The following is an 11,166-nucleotide window of genomic DNA, read 5'->3' as shown; positions in this document are numbered from 1 at the left end:
CTCTTTCTTTGTTGTGTCTTTGTGTGGTTTAGGTATAAGAGTAATTGTGGCTTCGTAGAAGGTATTCGGTAGTGCTCCATCTGTTTCAATTTTGTGGAATAGTTTGGATAATATTGGTATGAGGTCTTCTATGAAGGTTTGATAGAATTCTGCACTAAACCCGTCTGGACCTGGGCTCTTTTTGGTTGGGAGACCTTTAATGCCTGCTCCTATTTCCTTAGGAGTTATGGGGTTGTTTAACTGGTTTATCTGTTCCTGATTTAACTTCGGTACCTGGTATCTGTCTAGGAAATTATCCATTTCCTGAAGATTTTCGAGTTTTGTTGAATATAGGTTTTTATAGTAAGATCTGATGATTTTTTGAATTTCCTCTGAATCTGTTGTTATGCCTCCCTTTCCATTTCTGATTTTGTTAATTTGGACGCACTCTCTGTGTCCTCTCGTTAGTCTGGCTAAGGGTTTATCTATCTTGTTGATTTTCTCAAAGAACCAACTTTTGGTTCTGTTGATTCTTTCTATGGTCCTTTTTGTTTCTACTTGGTTGATTTCAGCTCTGAGTTTGATTATTTCCTGCCTTCTACTCCTCCTGGGTGTATGTGCTTCTTTTTGTTCTAGAGCTTTTAGGTGTGCTGTCAAGCTGCTGACATATGCTCTTTCCTGTTTCTTTCTGCAGGCACTCAGCGCTATGAGTTTTCCTCTTAGCACAGCTTTCATTGTGTCCCATAAGTTTGGGTATGTTGTACCTTCATTTTCATTAAATTCTAAAAAGTTTTTAATTTCTTTCTTTATTTCTTCCTTGACCAGGTTATCATTGAGTAGAGCATTGTTCAATTTCCAAGTATGTGTGGCCATTCTTCCTTGATTGTTATTGAAGACCAGTTTTAGGCCGTGGTGGTCCGATAGCACGCATGGGATTATTTCTATCTTTCTGTACCTGTTGAGGCCCGTTTTTTGACCAAGTATATGGTCAATTTTGGAGAAAGTACCATGAGGAGCTGAGAAGAAGGTATATCCTTTTGCTTTAGGATAGAATGTTCTATAAATATCCGTTAAGTCCATTTGGCTCATGACTTCTCTTAGTCTGTCTACATCTCTGTTCAATTTCTGTTTCCATGATCTGTCCATTATTGAGAGTGGGGTGTTGAAATCTCCCACTATTATTGTGTGAGGTGCAATGTGTGTTTTGAGCTTTAGTAAGGTTTCTTTTACATATGTAGGTGCCCTTGTATTTGGGGCATAGATATTTAGGATTGAGAGTTCATCTTGGTGGATTTTTCCTTTGATGAATATGAAGTGTCCTTCCTTATCTTTTTTGATGACTTTTAATTTAAAATTGATTTTATTTGATATTAGAATGGCTACTCCAGCTTGCTTCTTCTGACCATTTGCTTGGAAAATTGTTTTCCAGCCTTTCACTCTGAGGTATTGTCTGTCTTTGTCTCTGAGGTGTGTTTCTTGTAGGCAGCAGAATGCAGGGTCCTCGTTGCGTATCCAGTTTGTTAATCTATGTCTTTTTATTGGGGAGTTCAGGCCATTGATGTTGAGAGATATTAAGGAATAGTGATTATTGCTTCCCGTTATATTCATATTTGGATGTGAGGTTATGTTTGTGTGCTTTCATTCTCTTTGTTTTGTTGCCAAGACGATTAGTTTCTTGCTTCTTCTAGGTTATAGCTTGCCTCCTTATGTTGGGCTTTACCATTTATTATCCTTTGTAGTGCTGGATTTGTAGAAAGATATTGTGTAAATTTGGTTTTGTCATGGAATATCTTGGTTTCTCCATCTATGTTAATTGAGAGTTTTGCAGGATACAGTAACCTGGGCTGGCATTTGTGTTCTCTTAGGGTCTGTATGACATCAGTCCAGGATCTTCTGGCCTTCATAGTTTCTGGCGAGAAGTCTGGTGTGATTCTGATAGGTCTGCCTTTATATGTTACTTGACCTTTTTCCCTTACTGCTTTTAATATTCTTTCTTTATTTTGTGCGTTTGGTGTTTTGACTATTATGTGACGGGAGGTGTTTCTTTTCTGGTCCAATCTATTTGGAGTTCTGTAGGCTTCTTGTATGCCTATGGGTATCTCTTTTTTTATATTAGGGAAGTTTTCTTCTATGATTTTGTTGAAGATATTTACTGGTCCTTTGAGCTGGGAGTCTTCACTCTCTTCTATACCTATTATCCTTAGGTTTGATCTTCTCATTGAGTCCTGGATTTCCTGTATGTTTTGGACCAGTAGCTTTTTCTGCTTTACATTATCTTTGACAGTTGAGTCAATGATTTCTATGGAATCTTCTGCTCCTGATATTCTCTCTTCCATCTCTTGTATTCTGTTGGTGGAGCTTGTATCTACAGCTCCTTGTCTCTTCTTTTGGTTTTCTATATCCAGGGTTGTTTTCATGTGTTCTTTCTTGATTGCTTCTATTTCCATTTTTCATTCCTTCAACTGTTTGATTGTGTTTTCCTGGAATTCTTTCAGGGATTTTTGCGATTCCTCTCTGTAGGCTTCTACTTGTTTATTAATGTTTTCCTGTGTTTCCCTAAGGGAGTTCTTCACATCTTTCTTGAAGTCCTCCAGCATCATGATCAAATATGATTTTGAAACTAGATCTTGCTTTTCTGGTGTGTTTGGATATTCCATGTTTGTTTTGGTGGGAGAATTGGGCTCCGATTATGGCATGTAGTCTTGGTTTCTGTTGCTTGGGTTCCTGCGCTTGCCTCTCGCCATCAGATTATCTCTAGTGTTACTTTGTTCTGCTATTTCTGACAGTGGCTAGACTGTCCTATAAGCCTGTGTGTCAGGAGTGCTGTAGACCTGTTTTCCTCTCTTTCAGTCAGTTATGGGGACAGTGTGTTCTGCTTTCGGGCGTGTAGTTTTTCCTCTCTACAGGTCTTCAGCTGTTCCTGTGGGCCTGTGTCTTGGGTTCACCAGGCAGCTTTCTTGCAGCAGAAAATTTGGTCTTACCTGTGATCCCGAGGCTCAGGTTCGCTCGTGGGCTGCTGCCCACGGGCTCTCTGCGGTGGCAGCAACCAGGAATACCTGTGCCGCCTCTTCCGGGAGCTTCAGTGCACCAGGGTTCCAGATGGCCTTTGGTGTTTTCCTCTGGCATCCGAGATGTATGTACAGAGATCAGTCTCTTCTGGTTTCCCAGGCTTGTCTGCCTCTCTGAAGGTTTATTTCTCCCTCCCATGGGATTTGGGTGCAGAGAACTGTTTATTCAGTCTGTTTCCTTCAGGGTCCGGCGGTGTCTCTGGCAGGGGTCCTGCCGCTCCTGGGCCCTCCCCCACGGGAGCCAGAGGCCTTATACAGTTTCCTCTTGGGCCAGGGATGTGGGCAGGGGTGAGCAGTATTGGTGGTCTCTTCCGCTCTGCAGCCTCAGGAGTGCCCACCTGACTAGGCGTTTGGGTCTCTCTCTCACCCCTTTGGTTTTCTATATCCAGGTTTGTTTCCCTGTGTTCTTTCTTCATTGCTTCTATTTCCATTTTTAATTCCTTCAACTGTTTGATTGTGTTTTCCTGGAATTCTTTCAGGGATTTTTGTGATTCCTCTCTATAGGCTTCTACTTGTTTATTTATGTTTTCCTGCGTTTTTCTATGGCAGTTCTTCATGTCTTTCTTGAAGTCCTCCAGCATCATGATCAAATATGATTTTAAATCTAGATCTTGCTTTTCTGGTGTGTTTGGATATTCTGTGTTTTCTTTGGTGGGAGAATTGGGCTCCGATGATGCCATGTAGTCTTGATTTCTGTTTCTTGGGTTCCTGCACTTGCCTCTTGCCATCAGATTATCTATGGTGTTACTTTGTTCTGCTATTTCTGACAGTGGCTAGACTGTCCTATAGGCCTGTGTGTCAGGAGTGCTGTAGACCTGTTTTCCTGTATTCTTTCAGCAGTCATGTGAATAGAGTGTTCTGCTTTTGGACATGTAGTTTTTCCTCTCCACAGGTCTTCAGCTGTTCTTGTGGGCCTGTGTCCTGAGTTTACCAGGCACATCACTTGGAGCAGAAAAGTTGGCTTACCTGTGGTCCTGAGGCTCATGTTTGCTCTTGGTCGGAGGCTGCTTATGAGCTCTTGGTGAGTGCAGCATCCAGGAGGACCTGTGTCATCTTTTCCAGGAGCCTCCATGCATCAGGGTCCCAGATGGCATTTGGTGTTTTCCTCTGGAATCAGAAATATGGGCAGAGTATAGTCTCTTCTGTCTTCCCAGGCGTGTCTGCCTCTCTGAAGGTTTAGCTTTCCCTCCCATGGGCTTTGGGTGCAAAGAACTGTTGATCCGGTCCCTTCAGGTTCCGCCTGTTTCTGGGGCGCAGGGGACCTGCAGCTCCAGTGCCCTTATCTTCCGGTTCCCAGAGGCCATATACAGTTTCCTCTTGGGCCAGGGATGTGGGCAGGGGTGGGCAGTATTGGTGGTCTCTCCTGCTGTGCAGTCTCAAGAGTGCCCACCTGTCCGGGCGGTGAGTTCTCTCTCCCACGGGGTTTGGGAGCAGTGAGCTGTGGGCGGGGATCAGTGAGGTTCCACACATTCCTCTTACAGTTTTTGTTTTACAAGGGTGAACTCCTTTTCTGCTTCAGCCATTAGACATTTTGACTTTTTAAATTTGAATCTCCTTGTAATGTTTGGAACAAATCACTTAACTTATTTGTACTGAATCCAATTACTAAGCTAGTTAATACCTTCCATTAATTACTGAAAATCATTGAGAGTGTGTAATTGGTTCCTATGCTTTTGTACCTCTTGTGATTGAATTTTATGTTGATTGATTTTTACAACCCAGATAAGTTAGTGAGCCTCCTCTGTGTAATTTTTTTCTGGAGCAATCTGTATTCCTCAGTGTAGCAGAATTCTTTGTGTTATCTTAAACATATGCTCTGAAACATCATCGGAATCAGCCAACAAAATGTCATCCATATAGGGATAAAGGATAGGCTGAGGATATTGCCTATGAATTATTTCTAATGATAGTTGCACAAAATATTGACATAAAGTTGGACTACTTTCCATCCCCTGTGGAAATACATTCCAATCATATCTTTTCATTGGAATACTGTTGTTCAGAGTAGGTACCAAACTTTTCCCTACCCTGCTCATGTAATGGTGTGGGCAAAAAGCAATCTTTCAAGTCACTTATTATTATAGGTGATGATTGTGGTAACAAAGAAGGTAAAGGAAGTCCAGGTTGTAAAGGATCCATCATTCGAATTATTCTACTAACTGCTCTTAAATACATTGCTATTCTCTATTTATCTGATTTCATTTTTTATAACAAACAGCAGAATTCAATGAGCTGATAGACTCTTCAGTATTTTGAGTCTCCGGCTGCTCTTATACTAGTCGTCCAAGTGTCTGCAATATTTCTTTTGTTATGGGACACTGCTCTTGTCACACAGGCCTGTTTGATGACCATTTCCGGGGCAAGGTTGTTGGTTTGTCAGAAGTGACCTTTGTATAAATTTAGAAATTCAGTCCCTGTGATGGATTGTTTGTAGATCATGGGGACAGCTTGTAATATTTTTTGATCACCAGTATCAATACCCCCCAGGAGTATCTACCACATCACACTTAATTTCCTCATTTGCTGTTCCTGGAATTGCAGGAATATTACTTTGCTTCCCTTATTGCTGTAAGAGATCTTTTCCCCCATAAATTTATGGGTATGTTAGCCATATAAGGTCTCCACTTCCCTGTTTATCCTTCTGATCCCACACAGTTAATCCACTGAACATTTTGTCTTATTCCTGATAATTTACCAATTCCTATAAACTGTGTGTAAAGCTTCTGGAGTGGCCAATATGGATCCCAAGACTTTTGGGAATGTATACCAGCATCAGCTCCTGTATCCACCAAACCTTACACATTAACAATATTTTCTGGGGTCTAACCTTGACAGGAGTTGGGGGCCGTCAAGGACTAGGGATACCTGGTAGGCAAATAAGAAAACACATTGAGGTACAAGCTGGCAGGCTGTTTTTGCAGTGAGAGCTCCTGAACTTGGGAATCAGAGTGCTCTACAGACTTGACTCGGCCCCAGTCTTTTATTGAAACCATACAAGGAAGTTGGGTTACAAAATTCATAGGTGGGGGTAGATAAATGCTTCTCTATTTTGCTGTGCCAACATTTTCTTGTGATTCAGAGTAGTACAGATTTAGAACAGAAAAAAGGAAGTATAAAAATTTCAAACATAAAGTTTTAGAGAGCTTTTAGGACAGCCATGGCTCGTGTTCCTAAGAAACATCTGAAATGCATAGCTGCTCTAATTGGATGCTGGCTAAGTTGACTCATGTGTTTGCTCCTTGTCTGTTCACTGGTCCTCACAAGCTGAGGGAATGCTTGCCTCTGATCATTTCCCAAGGAACAGACTCAAGTATACCCTGACTGGAGATGAAGTAAAAAAGATTTGCATGCAGCAATTCATTAAGATTGATGGGAAAGTCAGGACTGATATAACCTACCCTGCTGGGTTATGGATGTCATCAGTACTGACAAGACTGGAGAGAACCTCCATCTGATCTGTGACACCAAGAGTCAGTTTGCTGTACATCATATTATGCCTGAGGAGGCTACGTACAAGTTGTGCAAAGTGAAAAAGATCTTTATGGGCACAAAAGAAATACCTCATCTGGTGACCCATGCTACTCATACTGTTCAATACCCTGATACCCTCATCAAGGTGAATGACACCATTCAGATTGATTTGGAGACAGGCAAAATAAGTTTTGACACTGGGAATCTGTGTATGGTGACTGGAGGCGCTAACTTGAGAAACACCAATAGAGAGAGACATCCTGGCTCTTTGATGTGAAAGATTGCAATGGCAACAGCTTTGCCACTCAGCTTTTCAACATTTTTGTTATTGGCAAGAGCAACAAACTGTGGAACTCTCTTCTCGGAGGAAAAGGAATCTGCCTCACCATTGCTAAAGAGACAGACTAGATGCTAGTGGCCAAACAGAGCAGTGGGTGAAATGGTATCTAGGAGACATGCTGGAGAAATATTTGTACTCTTCCTACTACAAGCCTTTCTAGGCAACATGCCAGATTAAGCAGCATGATGAAACAACAAAGTTTTATAGTAAGCACAGTTTTTTACATCTCCTGACCACCATTCTCCAGTGAGGTCAAGGGCAGCAGTATTGTCCTTACAGAGTCGATATCTTTCAGACATGTGTGAGACAGTATGGTTTCATAAAAGGGCAAACATGAGGTCATACTGCCAACCCTGCAGTCTTTGTAATTCTTCCTGGGCCCGACCATACACCATCTATTTAATTCTCTGGCTGTTCTGATTTTCTACATTTTAATTCTTCTTGATGCTTAATTCTCTTTTCTTTGGGATTACAGTCCCATGGCAAGGTGCTCTGAGGTGATCTTAAAAATAAAGTGAAGGGCACCTTCCTTTGCCAATATCCCTCTCTAATCCCACAAGATCTCCAATCTGGGTCAAACATCCAGGACCCCATCTGTCTGTCTACAAAACCATCCTCATTTGGGAAATATCTGTATGTTATTCCATCCTCAGTTTTGTAATATACATGTCCTGCTGTTTTTACACAGAATTGAGACTAAGACTGGGGGAACAGCTGCAGATTTACTTATCTCTGCCCGAGGCTCTCAGTTACTTTCATTTCACCTCAAGCAAGTGACCACAACATGTTACACTTTCCCAAGATGTTGTAACTGTCACCATATCCAATTTTATGTTGGGTGCAATTTCCCCAAATTTGCAGAGCTTCCTCTATAGTTACTCCTCTCTTGAATTCCTGAACAGCCTTCACTTTAATATTATTGGAAACATATAGTTCCTGGATATCAAGTGGGCTCCTACTAGGTCTTGCCAGGTCACCAAATACCTGTTTAATCAAAGAAGGAGGAAAGAGAAGGGACAGTAAATAGAAAAGGAGAATGATAAGTTCTAAGAATTGATGCAGAAATTACATCACGAGATGCTTGTGCCAAAGAAGCAGGCCTTGGGGCTTCTCAGTACTCATACTGGGGCCCACAAGAGGCCATAGCCTCATGCTCTGAGACACAGTACCCCTGGCAGGTTTTTCTTCCTTGTCATCAGGGGTCCCAGGCATCTCGAGAATAATGTGGGGTGTCTCCAACAACTATTCATTCCCACCATTAATTTGGGTCCCTGATCACTAACCAGTGTTTGCCAGAACACTTGTTTCCCAGTACTCCCAAAGCCCTGGTTCTTTCTACTGGAGTAGCCTTGCCCTGAATGTAAGAAAACATCAATAACTGAGTACCTCTACCCCCTGCATTAATTTACATCTCCTTTTCCATAAATTCCATGATTTTAATTTCTTCCTTGATATCCACACACGAATTCACTTCTTTCCAAGATTATTCCTATTGCTCCGGTGGGTAGAGGGCCATAAACACCAGTGGTTAACCTATAACATTCAATTATTGGGGACAGTGTAAGAGGCACATCTGTGACCAGTCCCAAAGCTGCACTTCCTTCTGTAGCATGTATAAGATGAGAAATAGTTTTGATTTTCTTGCCTGCTTGGTACCTTCTGGTTGACCAAAGGAAGATGACTTATATTGTTTGCTGTAGGGCCTTGAGCTGACAGGGCCCTGGGTTCTTTTCTCAATGGCAGGAGGTTACCTCAGATGTCTCTCTTGGACCTAGAGTCATTTGGCCAATGTTTGCTCTTTCCCCACTGGCTACAATATCCTGAAGCCTTTGTATTTCATTGTAGTCAAGTCCTGCTTGTTCTTTTCTACTAATACTATATTCTTTAGAGGCAATTTACTTGCTATTCCAAGTTTTGAATCTCCTAGCCTTGCAATTTCTTGGGAAATCGACCAAATTCACCACAATTAAAGCACTGCGCATTTTGACTTCTGAAACTTCTAGCTATGGCTTTTCTTGTGACTTTAGAATAATGATTCTGAAAGGCAATACCAGTTGACCCTCTTATCTACTTGACTACTGGGGCTCCTCGTTTTGAAGCCTGTAAATTTTGAACAAACCATTTTATGTAAACTTTGATAATATTCTCTGTCATGGTCCTTTGGTCTGAAGGGGCCAAAGATGTATCTGGCAGTTTCTCTCTTCTTGTCTATAATGAGGCTCTGAGGGATTCTGGTCCCATTGGTCAAAGAGACTTCTGTAAATGATTGTTCTGTGATTGTTCTGAACATCTTTCCTGCTCAGAAGACCAAGAATCCAAATACCTTCTCCCCACTTGCTCAGGGCTTGCCAGTGTTTCCAGATATCAAAGACCCTGCTGTTAGGTCAAGCTGAACAGCATTGGATAGCACAAACCTCCCTCCAGGTAAGGTTACATCAGTGAGACATAAACATTTGATATTCAGAGGTGAATAATCGACCTCCCTGTGACTTCTTCCAGAGGCAGGGAGGCAAGTTAGAAGTCCTGAATCCATTGGTTATCGCCTGAGTTAAAATAGAACTAAGGAATCATTCCCTTGATGTTGTTCTGAGCTGTGTCTGAGGTAGAGGGAGAGCTGAGGGGTACGCAGCTTGTCTTAGAGGCTGTGTGACCTGAGGGATGCTCTGGTAGGTAAAACATCAGAGTCGAATGTTCGAATGAAGTTGTATAGACTGGTTGGGCATTATTATCATTATTATTATTATTATTATTATTATTATTTTGAATTTTTAATTTACATTTCAAATGTTATCCCCTTTCCAGATTTCCCATCCATAAACCCCCTTATCCCATCCCACTCCCCCTTCTTCTATGGGGGTGTTCCCTCGCCCACCCACCCATTTTTGCCTCACCACCCTTATGCATTGATTTGTAAATCTGGTGCCCTGTCTGACACCATATCAAAAGTGTGTACTGCCCATCAAGGGTTTGACTTTATTGTCTTCTATTCACCATGGTGGTCTCAGGCTCATGAGCAGCACCAACCAGTCGAGTGTCACTGAATTCCTCCTCCTGGGACTCTCCAGTCAGCCCCAGCAGCAGCAGCTCCTCTTCCTGCTTTTCCTCATCATGTACCTGGCCACTGTCCTGGGAAACCTGCTCATCATCCTGGCCATCAGCACAGACTCCCGCCTACACACCCCCATGTACTTCTTCCTCAGCAACCTGTCCTTTGTGGATGTCTGCTTCTCCTCCACCACTGTCCCCAAGGTACTGGCCAACCATATACTTGGTAGTCAGATCATTTCCTTCTCTGGGTGTCTCACGCAGATGTATTTCCTTTTCATGTTTGTAGACATGGAAAACTTCCTGCTTGCTGTGATGGCTTATGACAGATTTGTGGCCATATGCCACCCATTACACTATACAACAAAGATGACTTATAAAGTTTGTGTCATGATGGTGGCTGGATCATGGGTCACTGCCAATCTGAATGTCCTATTGCACACTCTGCTCATAGCTCAACTCTCTTTCTGTGGGGACAACATCATCCCCCACTTCTTCTGTGATGTGACTCCTCTCCTGAAACTCTCGTGCTCAGACACACATATCAATGAGCTGTTGATTCTTACAGAGGGAGCTGTGATCATGGTCACCCCATTTGTCTGCATCCTGACCTCCTACATCCATATTACTTCTGCAGTACTGAGAGTTTCATCCCCTAGGGGAGGATGGAAAGCCTTCTCCACCTGTGGCTCCCACCTGGCTGTGGTCTGCCTCTTCTATGGCACCATCATTGCTATGTATTTCAACCCCTCATCTTCCCATTCACCTGAGAAAGACAGGGCAGCCACTGTGTTGTACACAGTGGTGACTCCCATGCTGAATGCTTTTATCTATAGCCTGAGGAACAGGGACTTGAAAGGGGCTCTACAGAAACTGGTCCACAGAAGTACCTTTTCTGTTCAGTGAGAACAGTTGGATTGATCCTTGTTCCATACCACATTTCAGAGGACAACTCAGCAACTGGACTGTGTTAGGCTCAGTCACAGAACAATTTAGTCATTGTTTGTTAGGGTAATTTCATTCACTAGGTGCATGGGTGGATTTACCGAATGATGGAATTGGTCTTGTGTTGTTTGTTTTTGGGATTCTAGGGATGGAACTCAGTACATGCTATGGAAACTCAACCACTGAACTACATTCTTCAGAAATTCAAATGAACTATGAAACTATTTTGTGTGTAGGTCAAATCCTTACTTTTTGTACATCTCTGTCTCTCCTGCTGCATGCTCATATGTTGGTATATGTTTGTGAATGTGTGAATAG

The 11,166-nt window shown here is 42.3% G+C and overlaps 1 protein-coding gene and 1 pseudogene across 1 annotated transcript; both read left to right on the top strand.

The window, feature by feature from the left end:
- Positions 6,200-7,049, top strand: Rps4x-ps5 (ribosomal protein S4, X-linked, pseudogene 5; annotated as a pseudogene).
- Or1f31 (olfactory receptor family 1 subfamily F member 31) lies at positions 9,868-10,809 on the top strand. The gene is given in 1 exon segment (NM_001000857.1): positions 9,868-10,809. A coding segment is annotated over 1 exon segment (942 nt).
- The last annotated feature ends 357 nt before the right edge of the window (positions 10,810-11,166 follow it).

Source organism: Rattus norvegicus, chromosome 10, assembly GCF_021556685.1.
Source record: "Rattus norvegicus strain SHRSP/BbbUtx chromosome 10, alternate assembly SHRSP_T2T, whole genome shotgun sequence".
Taxonomy (NCBI): Eukaryota; Metazoa; Chordata; class Mammalia; order Rodentia; family Muridae; genus Rattus; species Rattus norvegicus.
This window is presented reverse-complemented; position numbering and strand designations above follow the sequence as displayed.